This window comes from Anomalospiza imberbis, chromosome 33, assembly GCF_031753505.1.
Source record: "Anomalospiza imberbis isolate Cuckoo-Finch-1a 21T00152 chromosome 33, ASM3175350v1, whole genome shotgun sequence".
Lineage (NCBI taxonomy): Eukaryota > Metazoa > Chordata > Aves > Passeriformes > Viduidae > Anomalospiza > Anomalospiza imberbis.
In genome coordinates, this window is record NC_089713.1 from 609644 (window position 1) to 631048 (window position 21405).

At 53.7% G+C, this 21405-nt stretch overlaps 3 protein-coding genes across 3 annotated transcripts in view; 2 read left to right on the forward strand and 1 right to left on the reverse strand.

Moving 5' to 3' along the window:
- Window positions 1-21405, reverse strand: part of LOC137463965 (zinc finger protein 208-like) — a 1270300-nt gene that overhangs the window by 517403 nt on the left and 731492 nt on the right. The window lies entirely within an intron of this gene.
- The window catches only part of LOC137463966 (zinc finger protein 271-like), a 1077684-nt gene that overhangs the window by 316345 nt on the left and 739934 nt on the right, over window positions 1-21405 (forward strand). The window lies entirely within an intron of this gene.
- On the forward strand, window positions 2139-2870 carry LOC137463987 (olfactory receptor 14J1-like; the record flags this gene model as incomplete). The annotated part of the gene is made up of 1 exon (XM_068175321.1): window positions 2139-2870. A coding segment is annotated over one exon (732 nt), but the record flags the coding sequence as incomplete, so codon positions are not given.

Here is a 21405-nt window from a genome sequence, read left to right on the forward strand (position 1 = left end):
TACCTTAAACTCCTTGAGTATCTCAAAGCACCAATGAGCCCCACTGAGTGTCAGTGCAAAGCTCTCAAGGGACGCGTTAAAGCATATAATTGGGGCCATGATTGTACAAACCTCTCACAGAGTCTGGATCAAAAGGGAAACACCAAGTACCTTAAAAGAACTGAAGTACCTTGAAGCATTCATGAGCCCCACTGAGTGTTGTTCCTGACAAAGCCTCTCCAGGGACTAGTTACAGCAGATAATTGGAGGCCATGACTGCACAAAGCTCTCAGAGACTCCAAGGCAAAAGCCAAAGCCAAAGTGCTTTGAAAAACCTGCAGTCCCTGGGAGCATGAAGGAGCCCCCAGGGCCATTCCTGAGCAAGGCTCCCCAGGGACTCCTTCCAGCAGATCCCTGAGGCCACTGGGATGTGGTCTAGGGGGGATGCTGAGGGCAGGACAAGGAGCTGACAGTGCCCAGCCTGGCTGGGGCTGTGCCAGGAGGCCCCAGTGCCTCAGGACAAGGTGTCTCCTGACAGCCCTTGGTGGCACAGACCCTGCTGTGCCCCAGGGCACCAAGACTTGGCTTCTCTTTGTCCCCACCTGTCATCAGTGCCTCCAGTTCTCTGCTCTGCCTGGGGCCTGGGGACACTTTCTCAGTCGTGTCCCTCAGTGGGACCCATTAAAAGTCAAAGGAACTTTGGAGCTGGATTCTGACTTGGAGTTCTGGAGAGGTTTCTGCAGCTCCCTCTCAGGGCCTGATGTTCAGGGCCTGAGCACAAAGCCCCAGAGGGTCATTAAAGTCCTTGTGCTGTGTCTGTGCTGCTGAGCTGGGCCGGGCTCCTGGCCCAGAGGGTGATCCTGGTAACCAAGGAGAGCTTCAAAAGCACATTTCTCTGGATGAGCAGCTCTTCTCCCAGCCCAGCAGGGCTGGGGCACTGCCTGCAGCCAGCCCGGGCACAGCACAGAGGCACAGAGAGCTTCCATCAGTCAGGGCTGGGAAGGTGCTGAGAAGTGCCTGGGGCAGAATCCCTGGCAGCCCTTGGCACAGGAACCTCTGGCTGCAGGACAATGCAGCTGCAGCTCCTGGAGTGATCTCCTACAGCTGGAACATCCCAATGCCCACAGACCCTGTGAGTACATTCTCTGATCATCTCTTGTGCAGAGCAGCCAGGGGTGCCCAGGGCTGTCCTGCAGAGCAGGGTCCTGCAGCCCAGGGCGCTGTGCTGGGCCAGGGACTCTGCTGCCTGCCAGGGACAGCTCTCAGCCAGCCCAGGGAGCTGCTCCCAGCGCTGGGGGATAAGATGTGGGTGGAAGGAGAGAGCTGGTAGGGTTTGGATGTGTTCTCCATGTGTGTTGAGGATTCTGCATTGTTCAGGACTGCTCCCAGCATGGCATTTAACTGCAGAACATTTCCAAGTATACTATATGGGAGCACAGCAAGGCAGGGGCTGCATAAAAGGGAAAATCCTGCTTTTTAAATCTACTGGTCTGTGTGGATTGGATGGGAAATTGCACATAGATATTCATCACTCATTTCAGGCTGAGAAAAATTAAAACGTTTTCTCTCAGGAGTCAATAAACCAGGCAGTGACAGAAATCAGCACAGAGCCCCTTAGAGGCAGCATCAGTGTCGCTTTTCCAGCTGCCTCAGGGTTGCTCTGGCGTTGCCATCAGAGCCTGCAGAGCCAAAGCTGCCCCTGGGCAGTGACTGAGCTGGGAGGGGTCTGCAGGGCAGAGCTGAGCCCCCCGGGCTGGGCTGGGCTCTGGCAGCACTGGCAGGGCCCAGCCCTGGGCACAGGGAAGCAGCTGCTGGCAGGGACAGCTCCAGGCAGCAGAGCCCTGGGCAGGCAGAGAGGGAAAGTGCCCCCAAGCTGGGCTGGGATATTTAAAGTCCCCTCCAAACCCCACTATTCCATGATTACTTTTATTACAGATCCCCATGTGCAGCCACAGCCAATGTCCAACAGCAGCTCCATCAGCCACTTCCTCCTGCTGGCACTGGCAGACACGCGGCAGCTGCAGCTCCTGCACTTCTGCCTCTTCCTGGGCATCTCCCTGGCTGCCCTCCTGGGCAACGGCCTCATCATCAGCGCCGTAGCCTGCGGCCACCACCTGCACACGCCCATGTTCTTCTTCCTGCTCAACCTGGCCCTCAGCGACCTGGGCTCCATCTGCACCACTGTGCCCAAAGCCATGCACAATTCCCTCTGGAACACCAGCACCATCTCCTACACAGGATGTGCTGCACAGGTTTTTCTGATTTTCTTCTTCCTTGGAACAGAGTTTTCCCTCCTGACCATCATGTGCTACGACCGCTACGTGTCCATCTGCAAACCCCTGCACTACGGGACCCTCCTGGGCAGCAGAGCTTGTGCCCACATGGCAGCAGCTGCCTGGGCCAGTGCCTTTCTCAATGCTCTGCTGCACACGGCCAATACATTTTCCCTGCCCCTGTGCCATGGCAATGCCCTGGGCCAGTTCTTCTGTGAAATCCCCCAGATCCTCAAGCTCTCCTGCTCCAAATCCTACCTCAGGGAACTTGGGCTCATTGCTGTTAGTGCCTGTTTGGTATTTGGCTGTTTTGTGTTCATCGTTTTCTCCTATGTGCAGATCTTCAGGGCTGTGCTGAGGATCCCCTCTGAGCAGGGACGGCACAAAGCCTTTTCCACCTGCCTCCCTCACCTGGCCGTAGTCTCCCTGTTCTTCAGCACTGCAGTGTTTGCTCACCTGAAGCCCTCTTCCCTCTCCTCCCCATCCCTGGATCTGGCCCTGTCAGTTCTGTACTCAGTGGTGCCTCCAGCCCTGAACCCCCTCATCTACAGCCTGAGGAACCAGGAGCTCAAGGCTGCAGTGTGGACACTGATGACTGGATGCTTTCAGGGACATTAAACTGCTGGCCAATTTCTGCAAATCACTTGTAATGAAAGTCATCTTTGTTACCTCTTGTTAGTTTCATTTTGGAGGTTCATTTTCTTTTTGTTTTTAAAATATTGTCCACAAAGAAATGCCATTGTTTGTGCCATTTCTCACTTTGTTTCTCTCCACCTTCCCTGTGGCATCAGACTGTGTCAGTGAGGGGCTGCACTCTTGGTGGCTTTAAAGGAACTCAAGGACCTCCCAGCACAGTTTTCTGCAGAGATGCCCTTTTGTTGCCTTCTCTGGAGCTGCAGCAGCAATGTCTGTGTGCAGAGCTGGGGGCAGATCAGTGCTGTCACAGCAGCCCTGCTCCTGCTGGCCACACCGTTCCCTGCAGGCCCCATTCTGCCTGGCTGCTCTCCCCAGCCTGTAGCGCTGCAGGGGTTGTTGTGGCCAAAGTGCAGGACCCGGCACTTGGACTTGTTAAAGCTCACCTTGTTCGATTTGGGCCCTGGATCCAGCCTGTCCAGGTCCCTCTGCCGAGCCCTCCTATGCTCCCACAGATCAACACTCACATCCAGCTTGGAGTCATCTGCAAAAGATGTCCTTGGTTCCATGGGTCCCCTCAGTGTCACAATGTCCCTTTGGTTACACCAGGCCCTGCACTGTCACACTGGTCTCCTTCGTTCCATGGGGCTTTACAGTGTCATAATGTTCTCATTGGTGCCGCAGTTTCACAGTGGCCCCTTGGTTCCATGGGGCCCCAGGGTGTCACAAAGGCCCCATGGTTACATGAGGTCCCACACTGTCACAATGCTCTCTGTGGTTCCACAAGTCCCCTCAGTGTCACAATGGACTCCTTGTTTCCACGAGGCCACACAGTGTCATAACAGCCTTCCAGATTCCTTGAGGCCCCAGAGTGTCACAGTGGCCCCTTGGTTCCACAAGGTCCTGCAGTGTCACAATGTCCCCTTGGTTCCATGAGGCCCCGCAGTGTCAGAACGGCCCCTTGGTTCCACTGGGCCCTGGACTCTCCCAATGCTCTCCTTGGTTTTGCAGTGTCAAAATGGTGAAACCCCTCGGTTCCAGGAGGCCCCACAGTGTCACAATGGCCTCTGTGGTTCCACGAGGACCCAGTGTCACGGGTGACTCCCTGGTTCCATTTGGCCCCAGAGCACCACAATGGAGCCCTGGTTCTAGGGGGCTGCACAGTGTCACCATGGTCCTCTTTGTTCCACGAGGCCCTGCAGTGTCACAATGGTCCCAGAGTGTCCCAGTCATCACAGAATGACAGAATCAAATAGGCTGGAAAAGACCTTTGGGATCATCAAGTCCAACCAATGCCCTAAAACTGCCTTGTCACCCAGACCATGCCACTAAGTGCCACTGGAGAGGGACAGTGACTCTGCCACCTCCCCCCTGGCCTGCCCATTCCAATGCCTACTCACCCTTTCTGTGAAGAACTTCTTCCTGCTGTCCAGCCTAAACCTCCCCTGGTGCAGCTCAAGGCTGTGTCTTCTTGTCCTGCCCTCCGGCAGATCCACACTCACCCCCAGCTTGGTGTCATCTGCACATTTGGTGATGGTGGCTCGATCCCCTCACCCAGATCATCAGTGAAGATGTTAAACAGGACTGGGCCCAACACAGATCCCTGGGGGACAGCACCAGGGACTGGACACCAGCTGGATGCAGCACCATCCCCATCGCTCTCTGGGCCCAGCCTCCAGCCAGCTCTTCAATCTCCCAGCGAGGAGGAACCTGCCCAAGCCGTGGGCTGCAGGTTTTCCAGGGAATGCTGTCAGAGACAGTGCCAAAGGCTTTGCTGAAGTCCAGGCGGACACATCCACAGCCTTTCCACATCCACAGGTGGGTCACCTGGTTATAAAAGGAGAACAGGTTGCTCAGGCAGGACCTGCCCCTCTTAAAACCACGCTGGCTGGCTCTGACCCCTCGGCCATCCTGTGTGTACCCTGTGATGGCACTCAGGGTGATCTGTTCCAGAACCTTGCCAGGCACCGAGGTCAGGCTGACAGGCCTGCAGTTCCCCAGATCCTCCTCCCAGCCCTTCTTGGGGATGGGCTCACACTGGCACCTCCAGTGCTCTGGGTCCTCCCTGGTGAGCCAGGACTGATGGTAAATGATGGAGAGCAGCTTGGGGAGCTCATCCACCAGCTCCCTCATCCCTCTAGGATGGATCCCATCTGATCCCATACACCTGTGAGCATCTGAGTGGCTCAGCAGGTCCCCAGCTGCTTCCTCCTGGATTCCAGGGGCCTGTTCTACTCCCTGTGTCCATCTACCAGCTCAGGAGAACACTTGTCTCGAGGACAACCTGTCCTTATATTGAAAATTGAGTCAAAGAAGATGTTAAGTGTCTCGGCCTTTTCCTTATCTTTACTTACTATATTCTCCACTGCATCCAATAAAAAGTAGAACTTCTCCTTCCTCCTCCTTTTGCAATAATTTTTTTTATAAAAACATTTTTTTTATTCTTTTTACAGAAGCTGCCAGGTTGAGTTCTAATTGAGCTTTTACCTCTCAACTTGTCTTTCTGCATGACCTAACCACATCCTTAAACACTTCCTGAGCTGCCAGTCCTTTTTTCCCCTGACTTCCCACAAAAGCTCCAAGGGCAGACATGGCAGTCATTTTCCTCACCAGCTCATCTTTGGCCACACTGGGACAGGCTTCTCCTTCCCCCTTTAAGATTACTTTCTTGAAATGTGACCATCCTCCCTGGACCCCTTTGTTTTTAAGGGCTGTTTCCCATTTAAAAAATCAGTATCTGATTCAGTACTCCCCAAATCTGCATCCTAAATAGGCCAAAGTCTGCCCTTCCTAATTCCAGTGTAGAAGTTTTGTTGCTGCCCCTCCTTCTTTCACAGAACATTGAAAACTTGATTATTTCATGGTCACTGTGCCCCAGGCAGCCAACGACCCCCACATCTGCCACCAGCCCTTCTCTGTGTGTGAGCAGCAGGAGACAGAGCTTTCCTTGGCAGTGGAGTGTTACCAAAAATTCGGTAAAACAGAAAACTCCTTCACACCAATGCAGCATTAAGAAGCAGCATTCTTTATTCAGCCGGGTGCACGGGGGATAGCTCCTCCCAAAGCCGAGCATGCTGAGTGCAGGAAAGTTTCTGTTCATATTCTGTATTTTGCACACATATTCACTGATTGTCCTGGACTGAAAACACATCTGATAATCATTTCCCCAGAATCATTAACATATTTCCCCTCCCCTTTTCCCATGCTCTCTTCTGTCCTGGGGGTCTCTCTGGTGGTCCCTGGTGGTCGTGGACCCCAATGTTCCAGGGGGCCTGGCTGAGCTGGCAGGACACTGAGGGTGGTGAACTTCCAGTTCCCCTTCTGACACAATGGGCATTGTGTGGTTTCCATAGGCCTGGGGTTTTGGAGAACAAGCTCCAGGTGTCAGCTCACCTGGTGGAGACAATTTATCATCTGGTAACATGAGGCCACAGAGTGGGCTATGACATCACAGAGGGGGTTATGTGAGGTCATCGAGCAGCTATGACATAAACTGCCTCAATGACATCCCAGAGCAGGCTGTCACATCACAGAGGGGCTGTGTGACATCCCAGAAGGGCTGTGTGAGGTCACTGGGTTGGTCACTCCGCCCCAGCTCCCCCTCACAGTTTCTCCCAACAAGTCCAATGCTGTTCATGCCCAGCGGGGTCCCTGTCCCCCCGTATCCCCCCGGTCCACCTGGAGCCACAGCCCCCACCAAAGGATGTTCCACAGGATCCACCCCAGAGCCTGACATGGGGAAAAGGGGCCAGGGCTGTGTGACCAGGACATCAAGGACGTGGATTATCCAGGTCCCTGTGGCCTGGTTTGGGTTCCCCAGGGCAGGAAAGATGTCTGGCAGCTGGAGCAGGGTTAGGGAAGGCCCTCCAAGGTGGGGCTGGAGCCCTTGGGCTGTGAGCAGAGGCTGAGGGAGCTGGACTTGTCCAGCCCAGAGCAGGGAAGGCTGAGGGGCTCCTCATCCCAGCCTGGCAGTGCCAGCGAGGAGGGGATGGAGAACACAGAGCCAGGCTCTTCACCGGGGGCCTGGTGGGAGACAGAAGCCAATGGGTGGAAGGGGAAAGAGAAGAGATCAGCCAGGCCAGGAGGAGATGAAATGAGTCAGGCTGGTTTCAGCATTTCCTCAACACCAAAAGCAGCCTGACCTCCCTTCTCCATCCACCACTGACAGTTTTGCAAATCAGGAAGTGTTCTGAGCTTTTTTGCCTCTACTCCAGGACAAGCATTCTGATACAAGATCTTAATTGTGTTTATTATTTATCACAGAACTACATTTGTCTAAAATTAATTTTAATATGGAAATCACTTGTGGATGCTGGACTCATCAGACGCTGCTGGGACGTTGCACATAGCTCAGGGATGAGTGTGATTTTTATTAAATTGTGTCCTGTTCAACCATTGTCTGTTGTCCATGAAGAGAAACTTTCTGTGCCTCTGAGTCTCACCAGTTCCTGACCCCCAAAGGACACAAACCTGATGAGTTGTGGTTCCCACTCCAGTGGTGGCGCTTGGACCTCCCTCCATCCCCAGAGCAGAGCTCCCTTGTCCCAGAAAGTCCCTGGCAATGCAGGGATGAAGGAAACAGGACAGGCTGTGGGGATCAGGGGCAGGGCACAGCCAGGGATTTGGGGTGGTTGTGAGCCCAGGGCAGGACCCGGCCCTTGGCCTTGGTGAACCTCATCCAATTGTCCTGGGCCCATGGCTCCAGCCTGTCCAGATCCCTCTGCAGAGCTTCCTGCCCTCCAGCACAGCCACACTCCCACCCAGCTTGGGCTCACCTGGAAATGACTGAGGGTGCCCTCGATGGCCTCGCCCAGATCAGCAATCAAGAGATTTCACTGACCTGGCCCCAGTCCTGAGCCCTGGGGACACCCCTGGGTGTGACTCCATTCCTCAGCTGCTCTGAGTGCCAGGGGTTGGATGAGAGAAATGGTGGGGAGGGGTTGGGGACAAAGTGTGATTGATTGTCAGCCATGAAGGGTCTTGATTTTCACATCTATTCAGACTGCAATAGGAGGTGCTGGGGGTCAATATCAATTGGACATTGCTGATATAAATCCATTAACAGGAAAAGAACAATTCTCTCAGCACTGTTTTCAATATAGTATATTCACTTTGAATACACTACTGAAATCTGTCTAATTAACCAGAGAAGAATTGAGGACTTTAATTATTACCAAGGGCTTTCTTGTCTTGGGTGTTTTGAAGAAAATCTCATTTTTTGAAAATCTCATGTTTATGAGATTTTCTCATGGAATTACTGAACGGAAGAGCTCAAGAAAGAAGAGCCCTCTGGAGAAGTAAAATTCATCAGCAACCTCCAAGGTGCTGAGGATCCATCCCCATCAGAGCAGCGATGACCAGAAATGGGCACAGCTTTGTGGCTGCCCCAGCTCTGGGATGGGCCCTGGGCCTGGAGCAGGAGCAGCTCTGGAGGGCCCCAAGGCCGGGCTCTTGTGCTGGCCTGGGCAGATGGGATGGCAGCAGGGGCTGCAGAGCTCTCAGCACCTCAGCCCGAGGGGAGCAGGGCACCCAGGGAGCCTCCTTTGGCCTTGGCCAAGCCCCTTCCCCCATGGCTGGGGCTGAGTCCTGGCTGAGCTGCAGCTGCTGCTGTGCCTTGGCCAGGGGCTGAGGCCGTGGGGCCAGTGGCCAGAGCAGCCTGGGCTGAGCAGAGCTGTGGGGCCAGAGCCGGCTGGGCTGTGCTGGGGAGAGGCCCTTGGTGCTGCACAGAGCTCAGGGCAGCTGGCAGAGCTTGCAGGGAGCTGGGCTGGGCTCAGAGAGCCTGGCACAGAAACCATCAGTATCCATCCCAGCCTGGCTGAGCGTGCAGGGCAGGACTCAGCCCAGGCCTTGTGGGGCAGGGCCAGCGCCTGTGCAAGGCATGGAAAACAGGCAAGTGCCCGAGAGAGGAGGCTGCTCTGTGCCCTTGGGGGCATGGACACAGCAGGAACACTCAGGAGCCCAAAGAGCCTCCATGGCTGTGCTGGAGACCAAGGCTGGAGCAGGGAAATGCAGGGCTGCTGCGCCATGGGGAGGGCATTGAATTCCAGCACACACCTCAGCTCTCTGATGGTCCCGGCACCATGCTGGGCCCTGTTTCAGGCTGGAGCAGAGCAGATGTTGATGGCACAGGAGCCCTGCGGGGCTGACAGGGACCTGCAGCTTGCAAGGTGCTCTGCTCTCCCTCAGCTCCTCTCTGAGAGATCCAATCCCAGCTCGGCACCTCAGGGCACAAGTGGCACTGCCTGGTCATGGGCACACAGCTGATGTCTGCCTGGAAAGGGGCACAGGTGTTAATACATGTACATTTCGTATTATACAAACACATTTTTATTATCTGTGTCACTTGAGTACTTTTAAGAAACAGCAATTTTCTGATGTACTGATGGCAGAATGACAAGAAATACTGATCTTCCCATCTCCTTGAGTCACCAATATTCTGTTTATTCTTTCCTCTCTGTCTTCCTTTAGGTGTTTCCAGTTCTCCTGTTGAAATGGCCATGTCTAAGGACATCTCTGCACTAGACCAGGTGGATCTATGTACTTCCCGTTGCACCCAGATTTCCCCCTCCAGATGCTTTCTGGTCTTTCAAATGTCTCTCAACGGACAGGTTTCATTCTTTGCACATCAGGGAGTGGCCCAATCTTTCTGAAGTTCAAATAAATATGAATTATATCTTGCTGTTTTTAAATCTATCACAGAATTACCATTTCTTACTTCTTTGTCTAAAACTGTTCCTGTACAGAAGTTCCTTGGGGATGGGGGACATGTCAGATGCTGCTGGGACATCACAGAGAGCTGAGGGAAGAGCTGTGATGGTTATTAAACTGTTCAAATGTTCAACTTGTGTTTGTTGGCAAGAAACCTTTCTGTGCCTCTGAGTGTCACCATCCCTGAGCCCAAAGGACACAAACCTGATGAGCTGTGGTTCCCACTGCAGGGGCACTTGGACCTTGGCTCTGCACAGGAGAGCTCTTCATCCACTTTCCCTCTTTTCCTCCCTCTGGGCATGGAGGGAGCTCCTGACTTCAGCCTGTGACTCCTGTGTGCAAAGAGCAAATCTGGGCAGAATCGGGGCAGGGAGGGTTAGGCGGGACCTTGGGATCTGTGCTGGGCACAGAAGGTGTTTTCCATTGCTCTGAGACTGTCTGCCGTGCAAAGTGGAGTTAATATCCAGCAGAGGAATGACTTTTGCATTTGATGGAGCTGTGCCTTCCCTTGGCTTTGTTGGCTGACAAGAAATGAACATCCCTCTGTGTCTCGGGCAGCTCTTCCTCCAAGGAAAGCAGGTGGGAGTTGGAGCCAAGGAGCTGAAACCTGCAGGTGCAGCCTGGGCTGGAGGGAGCTCAGATTTGCACAAGGCTGCTCTGAGTGCCAGGGCTTGGATGGGGGAAATGGTGAGGTGGGGGTAGGGACAGAATCTGACTGATTGTCAGCCATGAAGGGTATTGATTTTCATATCTATTCCAACTACATGAGGAGGCACTTGGATTCAGTGTCAATTGGAGATTGCACATATCAATGTATTACCAGGGAAAAAAAACCTGAACAGTTCATGAAAAATGGTTTCTCACTGCCTGTGTAAATAAAATACATTCACTTCAACTACACTACTGGAATCTGCCTAATTAACCACTAAAGATTTGAAAACTTACAGTATTCACAGAGGCATGGCTTGTTAATCTGTTCTGAATGTTAATGAGCTCTGGGACACTGAATTCCTGAACTGAAGAGCTGAAGGCTGAGCAAGCCTCTGGAGCAGTAAAATTCAGCAGCAGCCTCCAAGTTGCTGAGGCTGTCAGCAGCTCCCACTGAGGCCATCCCTGCCCAGAGACCGTGGGGGAATGGGCAGACAAGGAGAGCGTCCCTGGGGCTGGGGCAGCAGAACTCAGAGGCACCAGCGGCTTCAGCTGGGAAATGGAGTGTGGAATGGGGCTGTGAAAGCCCTGCCTGGGCTGTGCCAAGCAGGACACGCAAGCCCTGACCCCCATCCCCCAAACAACTCTCTCAAGGAGACATTTAGGAGGAATTACAATTGTTTGTGTCCTCTGAGTTGGATGCACTGGAGAAATACCAACAAGAGATTCTCATGAGCTCAAAACAACAAAACAGCCTTTACTGGCAACTTTAGAAGATCAGAGAAACTTTGGCAAAAGGTCTTATACAGCATTTAATCAACAAAAACACTTCTCAGGGCATTAACTTGGCCCATTAAACTTCACAAGCTCCAATCCTGTTCAAATTTAAGTTAATCAAAATTTGCAAGAAGACACAGAAATAGAGAAAAATAATATTTAGAGAAGCACACACAGAGCTACCAACTCCTGGATTCCAGTGGTTCTCAAAAAAAAAAAAATTCCAAGGGGAGGTAGGGTCAAGATGTGTGCTTGCCTTGTGGTCAGCCTTAAATACCCCTTGGTGTTCCTGGGCCCTTCCCCCAGGTGGCACTTGGGGTCATTTGGTCACTCAGGAGCTGGGCTGGGGGCTCCAGAGGTGGCTGTGGAGCATTGCCTGTGCTGTGCCAGGGACTGGCAGACACTGCTGGGCTGGGATAGAGGCTCTGGGGGGACTGGGGTTCCAGGGCAGGGTAGGGCTGGGGTTCCAGGGCAGGGCAAGGCTGGACCTGCCCCTTCCTCCCCACACATGAAATGTTTCCAGCCAACAATCTCCTCCAATCTGTCACAACAGGCAATGTTGGAGGTGAAATCCCAATTCTGGCCATGGGCACCTGGACAAGAAGGACAGTTCCTTTCCATAGCAATGAAAGCCCCAGGTCTTGGCTCATTTCTGGTTTGATTGCCTGGATTCTGTTTGGTTTTGTTGTTGCTTTGTTTCCTTGGTGTGCCTGAAGTGTCCAGTCAGAGGCAGAGTGACTCTTGCCAAGGAAGTTTGCAGTGCTGTCACTTCATATTAAATCTGGTTTTTGCTGATCCCTTGCTGGGGATTTTTTCAGTGCTCTCAAGCCCTCGTTGGTAACAGGGTGAAGGAGCCCTGGCCCAGGCTCTGGCCCTGGGGGACACGGGGACGCTGCCGGGGGGTCCCTGTCCCCCTGTCCCACCCCCCACAGCCCCAGCCCCCGTCCCCGTGTCAGGCTCTGGGGTCGATCTCGTGGAACATCCTCTGGGGGAGGCTGCGGCGCCGGGGGCGGGGGGACCCGGGGGGACAGGGGACCCCTCTGTGCACGAGCAGCGTTGGACTTCTCTGGGGGGAATTGGGAGGGGGGGCTGGGGTGGAGTGACCTCCCCAGTGACCTCACACAGCCCCTGTGATGTCACACAGCCCACTCTGAGATGTAACAGGCCACCTGTGATTTCATACAGGTGTCCTGTGATGTCACAGCCGGCTCTTTGAGGTCTCAGTCTGCTCTGTGATGTCACAAAATCTGCCCTGTGAGGTCACAGCCCAACCTGTGATGTCACAGACACCCTGTGATGTCACAGCCAGCTCTATGGTGTCACAGCCACCTTTGTAATGTTATGCAGTCTCGTTGTCATGTCACAGCCTGCTCTGTGATTTCACAGTCAGCTCTGAGATGTCACAACCCACTCTCTATTGTCTCAGCCTTCTCTGTGACATCACACAGCTGCTCTGTGATGTAACAGAGCCCTTTTCTATGATGGCAGAGTCTTCTCTGTGGCCTCACAGCCTGTTCTGTGATGTCACACTGCCAGCCTATAATGTCACAGCAGACTTTGTGACATCACAACCTCCTCTGTGATGTCACATCCTGCTTTGTGATGTCACATAATAAACCAGTGATGTCACAGCCAACTGTATGATGTCACAACCTGGTCTGTGATGTCACACAATCACAGAATCACAGAATTGCTGGGTTGGAAGAGACCTTTAAGGTCATCAAGTCCAGCCCATGCCCTAACACCACCTCAGCTAAACCATGGCACTGAGTGCCACATCCAGTCTTTTTTTAAACACATCCCAGGATGGTGACTCCACCACCTCCCTGGACAGACAATTCCAGTACTTTATCACCGTTTCCATCAAAAACTTTGTTCCAAATATCCAACAGAATTTCCCTTGGTGCAGCCTAAATCTGTGTCCTCTTGTTCTGTCAGTTGTTGTGAGGAGAAAGAGACCGACCCCCACCTGACTGCAACCACCTTGCAGGGAGTGTAGAGAGTGATGAGGTCACCTCGGAGTCTTCTCCAGGATAAACAACTCCAGCTCCCTCAGTCATTCCTCACAGGATTTGTGTTCCAGACCCCTCACCAGCCTTGTTGTCCTTCTCTGGACACGCTCCTGCTCCTCCATGTCCTTCCTAAGTGGGAGGGCCCAGAACAGGACACAGCACTCGAGGAACGGTGCCAGTACAGGGGAAGAATGCCAAGTACACGAGTGCCAAGCACAGGGGAAGAATGACCTCCCTGCTCCTGCTGGCCACACCATTCCTGATCCAGGCCAGGAGCCATTGGCCTTCTTGGCCACCTGGGCACACTGCTGGCTCATGTCCAGCCTGCTGTCCATCAGTCCCTGCAGGTCCCTTTCTGCCTGGGCACTGTCCAGCCACACCGTCCCCAGCCTAGAGCTGTGCAGGGGGTTATTGTGGCCAAAATGCAGGACTGGGCACTTGGACTGATAAAACTTCATCCTTTTGGCCTCTGCCCATCCATCCAGCAATTCCAGGTGTCCCTGCAGAGCCCTTCTGCCTTCCAACAGATGGACACACGCTCCCAGCTTAGTGTCATCTGCAGATTTACTAATGAAAGCCTTAATCCCCTTATCCATGTGGTCAATAAAAATATTGAACAGAGCTGGCCCAGCACAGAGCCCCGAGGGACAGCACTGGTGACTGTCCCCAGCTGGATGCAGCACCGCTCACCACCACTCTCTGGGCCGGCCATCCAGCCAGTTCTGAACCCAGCACAGAGTGCTCCTGTCCCAGCCATGGGCTGCAGCTTTTCCAGGAGTGTGCTGTGGGAGACAGTGTCAAAGGCCTTGCTGGAGTCCAAATAGACACATCCACAGCCTTTCCTGCATCCACCAGGAGGGCCACCTGGTCATAGAAGGAGACCAGGTTGGTCAGACACGACCTAGCCCTCCTAAACCCCTGCTGGCTGGGTCTGACACCCTGGCCATCCTGGAAGTGCTGTGTGATGGCACTCAATGTGAACTGTTCCATGACCTTACCAGGTACTGAGGTCAGGCTGACGGGGCTGGAATTACCAGGATCCTCCTTCCCACCCTTGCTGTGAATGGGCATCACATTGGGCAGCTTCCAGTCATCTGGGACCTCACCAGTGAGCCAGGACTGCTGGTAAATGGTGGAGAGTGGCTTCACAAGCTCATCTGCCAGCTCCCTATCACCCTGGGGTGGATCCCATCTGGTCCCATGGATTTATGAACATCCAAGCAGCTCAGCAGTTCTCTGATGGCCTCCTCCTGGATAACAGTGGTCCACTCTGCTCCCTGACACCATCTGCCAGCCCAGGAGGACAGTTGTCCTGAAGGCAAATCATCTTCTCACTAAAAACTGAGACAAAGAAGGCGTTAAGCACCTCTGCCTTCTCCTCATCTTCATATATTAAATTCCCTTCCACATCTAATAAAGAACAATGGTTGGTCTTACCCTTTCCTTTTATCATCGATATATTTGTAAAAACATTTTTCTTTAGCCTAAACTGAAGCTGTCATTTTAAGTTCAAACTGATCTTTGGCTTCCCTAATTTCTTTCCTGCATGCCCTAGCAAGCCCCTTAAATACTTCCTTAGAGACCTGACGCTCCTTCCAAAGATTATACATCCTCTTTTTATTCCTATGTTCCTTCAAAACCTCCTTGCCCATCCAGGCTGGACGTTTCCCTTGTCAACTCGTCTTTCAGCACACAGGAAAAGTCTGTTCCTGTGCCCTCAAGATCTCTGTTTTGAAGCTTCCCACCTTTCCTGAACTCCTTTGTTTTCAAGGGCTGTTTCCCAAGGAACTCTCTGAATAAGTCTCCTAAATAGGCCAAAGTCTGCCCTCCGAAGTCCAATGTAGAAGTCTCATTAGTGTTCCTCCTGATTTCACCAGATATTGAGAATTCTATAATGTCATGATCACTGTGCCCCAAGCAGCCTCTAACCACCACATCTCCCACCAGCCCATCTCTATTTACAAACAACAGATCTAAACTAGTCCCTCTCGTGGTGGGCTCACCCAACAGCTACAACAAAAAATTGTCCTCCACAAAATCTAAAAATTTCCTGGACTGCCTCTTTTCAGCTGTATTGAGTTCCCAGCAGATGTCCAGCAGATTGAAGTCACCTACAAGAACAAGGGCTGATGATCCAGAAACATTCTCTAGCTGCTTATAGAATGAGTTGTCCACCTCTTCTTCCTGGTTGCGTGGACGATAACAGACTCCCAGTAGGATGTCAGCCTTGTGGGCCTTCCCCCTAAGTCTCACCCATAGACATTCAACTCCATCATCATTAGTTTCAACATCCGTAGCATCAAAAGCCTCCCTAATATAAAGGGCCACCCCTCCACCTCTTCTCCCTTTCCTGTCTCTCCTGAAGAGCTTGCAGCCATCCAGTGCAGCGCTCCAGCCATGTGAGTCGTCCCACCCTGTTTCTGTGATGGCAATTACATCATAGCTCTGCTGCTGCACCATGGCCTCCAGCTCTTCTTGTTTGTTACCCATGCTGTGTGCATTGGTGTACAGGCACCTCAGCTGGGCTGCTGATTTCACCCCTAACTCAGGATTACCACCCACAAGCCTGCTTCCAGACAACCCAGCTGCATCCCCTTCCCCTTCAGACCTAGTTTAAAGCCCTCTCAAAAAGTTCTGCCAGTTCATGAGCTAAAATGTTTCTGCCCTTCACAGAAAGATGGAGCCCATCTGGCCCAAGCAGGTCAGGTGTTGTAAAAGTTGCCCCATGATTAAAGAATCCCAAATTTTACCAATGACACCAACCCTTGACCCACTCGTTGATAATGTGAGCTCTCCTATTGCTTTCACCGTTTTTCTCAGACTCCAAAGGGACTGAGGAAAAGACTGTCTGTGCCCCTGTCCTATTAACCACCTGACCCAATGCCCTAAAGTCCCTTTTATTGCCCTGACACTCCTGTTTTCAATCTCATCACTGCCAGCCTGGGGTATCAGCAGTGGGCAATAATCAGAGGGCTGAATCAGCCCAGGCAGTGTGTCAGTGATATCCCGTACCCGGGCCCCAGGGAGGCAGCAGACCTCTCTGTGGGGTGGGTCTGGTCGACATATGGGGCCCTCTGTTTCCCTCAGAAGGGAGACACCCACCACAATTACCCTTCTTTCCTTTTTGATGTTAGAGGTGCTGATCTGTCTCACAGATGAATCATAATTGGGAGGCTGACTGGGCAGATAATTTTCTTCTAAACCATCTGGCTGACTCTCCAGATCCAGGGGATCATACCGAATCTGAAGTGGCACCTGGCTTGGGAGAGGGGGTTGGGAGGGATTTTTATTATTACTTCCTCGAGTAGGTACCCACTCCCACTCCCCTTCATCGGCCAGGTGTCCTTCTATAGCCTGACAGTGGGAGGTGTGGGAGACAGCGGGAACCAAGGAGAGCATTGCTGCCCTGCCAGACCTCATGGAACCAAGGATCCGTTGTGACACTGCAGGGCCCTGGGGCACCACGGTGCCATTGTGACACTGCAGGGCCCAAGGATCCAAGGGACTTTGTGACACCAAAGGGACATTGTGACACTGGGAGGCCTCATGGAATCATGGAGACCACTGGGACACTCTGGAGCCTCATGGAACCATGGGCACTGATTCTTCCCCTGTGCACAGCACTGGTTGGGCAGCACCTCGAGTGCTGTGTCCAGTTCTGGGACCCCCAATTTAGGAAGGACCTGGAGGGGCTGGAGCGTGTCCAGACAAAGGAAACAAGGCTGGTGAGGGGTCTGGAGCACGAGTCCTGTGAGGAGCGGCTGAAGGAACTGGGGTTGTTTATCCCGGAGAAGAGGAGGCTCAGGGGAGTCAAGGCAGTGTCAGGGCACAGGTTGGACTTGATGATCTCCAAGGTCTTTTCCAGCCTTGCTGATTCTGGGATTCTCTGAAACCACCCTGGGAGCAGTTGCAGGAGGAGCCCTGGGCCTCCTCTTCAGAAGCTCCAGCAGCCCAGGTTCCTCAGCTTCTCCTCACAGTCCCAAAGCCCATCCTGTCAGTCCTGCAGAGCCTCTGCAGCCCCTCCTCACTGCCCAGAACAGGCAGCCCCACAGCCAGACACAGCAGCCCAGATGTGCCCCCCTGGCCTGGGCTGCCTCTGGCACGGGAGCAGCACGAGGCACTGCAGGAGCCTGCAGACAATTCCTGCAGCACTTGTGGGATGATCCTGCTCCCCAAGGGCCGTTCCCATGGTGCCAAGTCAGGAACTGGAATGGGGGAGTGGGGCCAGAGAGGAAAGGACAAACACGGATGGGCTGGGTGCAAGGGAGGGAACAGGGATGGGCAATAGGGAGAAATCTGGATCATTAAAGAGGAAAGAAAGCAGAGGTGAAGGCAAGGAAATGCTCAGGGCAGTTTGGGGGTGGCTGCCAGGCAGCCCTGGCTCGGAGCAACAGCGTCTGCAGTGGGACAGGAAACTCCCAGCTGATGGGAACAAACTTTCTGGCTGACTGCAGAGGCCAGGACAAAGCTGAGTGGTTTCCCTGGCGTCCCCCAGCCCTTCCTGGCCCCAGGGGCTGATGGCATTTGTGCTCCCTCAGGTTCATGTCCCCACAGCAGCAGCATGGGGGTGCTCCCGCCTGCGGTGTGCAATGCAAACAGGGGCTCCTGAGCCAGCGCTGCCGTGGCTGTGCCTGCAAGGATGCGGCACCTGTGTGAGCTGGGGGAGAGGTCAGGGCTGCAGAGGGGGGATGTTGTTGGCAGCTCCATGAGGACGCTCTGGGACGCTGCCCTGGGATGTCCAGCGCACTGGGGATGGATCAGCCCCTGCTCTGCTGCTCCTTCCCGTCTCCCCCAGGGCCCTTGCAGAGCACCAGCCATGCTGTTTGCCCCCAGCCTGCCCACGGCCAGCCTGGGGCTGCTCACGGGGGTTTTCTGTGCTGAGCACTGGCCTGGCCGTGTTCTTGAGAGAGCCTGGGCAAGGAGCCTGGAGCCCCCAGGCCCTGGCCTGAGGCGTCAGCGCTGCCCCAGCAGTGCCCATGGGCTGTCCATGCTGCAGCCCCGGCACTGCCACCCCCAGGACTGTGCCCGGCCCCGAGAGCACTCAGGCCCTGCAGCAACACCAGGGCCACCAGGGCAGCGGGGCAGGGCCACGGGAGCAGCACTGGCAACACCAAGTGCTGCTGCTGCTGGGCACAGCTGCTGTGCCAGCACTGATCTGCCCCCAGCTCTGCCCACAGACATTGCTGCTGCAGCTCCAGAGAAGGCAACAAAAGGGCATCTCTGCAGAAAACTCTGCTGGGACATCCTTGAGTTCCTTTAAATCCACCATGAGCACAGCCCCTCATTGGTACAGTCTGTGGCCACAGGGGAGGTGTAGAGAAACAAAAGGAGAAATGGCAAAAACAATGGCATTTCGTTGTGGTCAATATTAAAAACTAAGGCAAAGGAAAAAAACAACCCACAACCAAACAAACCAGAAGTATCAAAAATTACTTTTATTACAAGTGATTTGCAGAAATTGGCCAGCAGTTTAATGTTCCTGAAAGCACCCAGTCATCAGTGTCCACACTGCAGCCTTGAGCTCCTGGTTCCTCAGGCTGTAGATGAGGGGGTTCAGGGCTGGAGGCACCACTGAGTACAGAACTGACAGGGCCAGATCCAGGGATGGGGAGGACATGGAGGGGGGCTTCAGGTAGGCAAATGCTGCACTGCTGATGAATAGAGAGACCACGGCCAGGTGAGGGAGGCAGGTGGAAAAGGCTTTGTGCCGTCCCTGCTCAGAGGGGATCCTCAGCACAGCCCTGAAGATCTGCACATAGGAGAAAACAATGAACACAAAACAGCCAATTGCTGCACACACACTAACAGCTATGAGCCCAAGTTCCCTAAGATTGGATTTGGAGCAGGAGAGCTTGAGGATGTGTGGGATTTCACAGAAGAACTGGCCGAGGGCATTGCCATGGCACAGGGGCAGGGAAAATGTATTGGCTGTGTTCAGCAGAGCATTGAGAAAGGCACTGGCCCAGGCAGCTGCTGCCATGTGGGCACAAGCTCTTCTGCCCAGGAGGGTCCCGTAGTGCAGGGGTTTGCAGATGGACACATAGCGGTCGTAGCACATGATGGTCAGGAGGGAAAACTCTACTGAGATGAAGAAGTCAAAAAAAAAGAGCTGAGCAGCACATCCTGTGTAGGAGATGGTGCTGGTGTCCCAGAGGGAATTGTGCATGGCTTTGGTCACAGTGGTGCAGATGGAGCCCAGGTCGCTGAGGGCCAGGTTGAGCAGGAAGAAGAACATGGGCGTGTGCAGGTGGTGGCCGCAGGCTACGGCGCTGATGATGAGGCCATTGCCCAGGAGGGCAGCCAGGGAGATGCCCAGGAAGAGGCAGAAGTGCAGGAGCTGCAGCTGCCGCGTGTCTGCCAGTGCCAGCAGGAGGAAGTGGCTGATGGAGCTGCTGTTGGACATTGGCTGTGGCTGCATATGGGGACCTGTTCATGGAGAAAGGACAGTGAAGAGTTAGAGGAGATATCTGTAACCAAAATCTAAGCCATTTCCCCATCTCAATGCCCTGGAACACACATAGACAGCCTTTTGTGTTCAAGAGTTCTGGGGTTTTCTTCATAAGCTCCCCCCATGTCTCTCCAGGTAATCTTGGATATCAGAAACCCTCAGCATTTCCGCTGCACTCAGGGAGAACAGAGGAAGTTCTTTGAGGCAAAGTGATGAGTGGAGAGTGAGGGCAGATGGTCTGCAATTCTGACCTCTTCAGAGTTTCTCCGGGCTTTAACCTCTCTCAGGTAGAGGGTGATCACCTTGCCACATTTGTCCTAAAATGTCACCAGGCACTGCTGAGAGCAGATGGAACCACCACAGCCCAGCTCCATATTTGTAGCCAAGGACTCGCGTTGCTCATTTCACTAACCCAACAGCATTTTCAGTGTCACAACACCTCTGCCTTTCCCCATCAATCTTGTAACTCAGAGATGCTCTAGGACAGGTTTGAATCCTGGATTGAAGCTCCCAGCTTGGACTGAAATCTCAGGGAATCTTCCAAGTGTCCTTCTGATGGCATTGGATGCAGGGAGATGCAGCTCCTTCCCTGGCTGCACTGACAGCATTGCCCAGAGTTGGGCACTGGGGACAGCTGTGTCACCCTGAGCCAGCTGTGCCCCCTCCCAGAGCCCCCAGTGCCGGGCAGCTGCTCCCAGCCCTGTGCTCTGCAGAGGGAACTGGGCCCGGGGCTGCAGAGCTGCCCCACGGCTCTGCTGCAGCTCTGCCTGCACAGGAGGGGCTGCACGCCTTGGAGCCCCGGCCCTGAGGGCAGAGGCTTGGCTGGGGGGACAGGAGGGAGGGGGCTTGTTCAGAGGGAGGGTCTGCACTGGAGGGGATCCTCTGGACATCTCTAAACTCTCCCTGCCACAGCATTTCTGGGTTCTGCTTTCTCTCCTTCCCTGATCTTCTCTCTGCTTCCTGGGGATTTTCCTCCTGCAGGTGTTTCCCTGTGCCTGAGCTCTCCCTGCCAGCACTCACAGACCCCAAATCTCTGTGCACTCTCCTTGGCCTGACAGAACCCTGCCTGTTTGCAGGGCACTGGCTGGGGGCAGGTTCTGTTTGCAGCTTGGAGAAAGGACAGCTCAGACTGAGCCTGATGGCTCCAGCAGAGGTGATGCTGGTGCTGTCCATGGGCAGAGTGGCTGAAAGCACATTAGGGATCACCTGTGAACCTAGTGATCACTAAAAGTAATAGTTTGGATGTCTCAGGTGCTTGTCAAAATTCATAATCAACCATTAATATCTATTCCTCCCTCCCTGCCATTCTCCAGCAGTAGGAAACTGAATAAAAATTCTTAGGAAATGTCCTAATTTTTATCAAAATCCTTGTTTTGCAAACATTCTATGACTGATCAGAAGCCCTCAGCATATCAGAGCTTCATGAGCATTTCACCTCCCCTGCACCAGAAATACTCAGAGTCGTACTCACAGGGTCTGTGGGCATTGGGATGTTCCAGCTGTAGGAGATCACTCCAGGAGCTGCAGCTGCATTGTCCTGCAGCCAGAGGTTCCTGTGCCAAGGGCTGCCAGGGATTCTGCCCCAGGCACTTCTCAGCACCTTCCCAGCCCTGACTGATGGAAGCTCTCTGTGCCTCTGTGCTGTGCCCGGGCTGGCTGCAGGCAGTGCCCCAGCCCTGCTGGGCTGGGAGAAGAGCTGCTCATCCAGAGAAATGTGCTTTTGAAGCTCTCCTTGGTTACCAGGATCACCCTCTGGGCCAGGAGCCCGGCCCAGCTCAGCAGCACAGACACAGCACAAGGACTTTAATGACCCTCTGGGGCTTTGTGCTCAGGCCCTGAACATCAGGCCCTGAGAGGGAGCTGCAGAAACCTCTCCAGAACTCCAAGTCAGAATCCAGCTCCAAAGTTCCTTTGACTTTTAATGGGT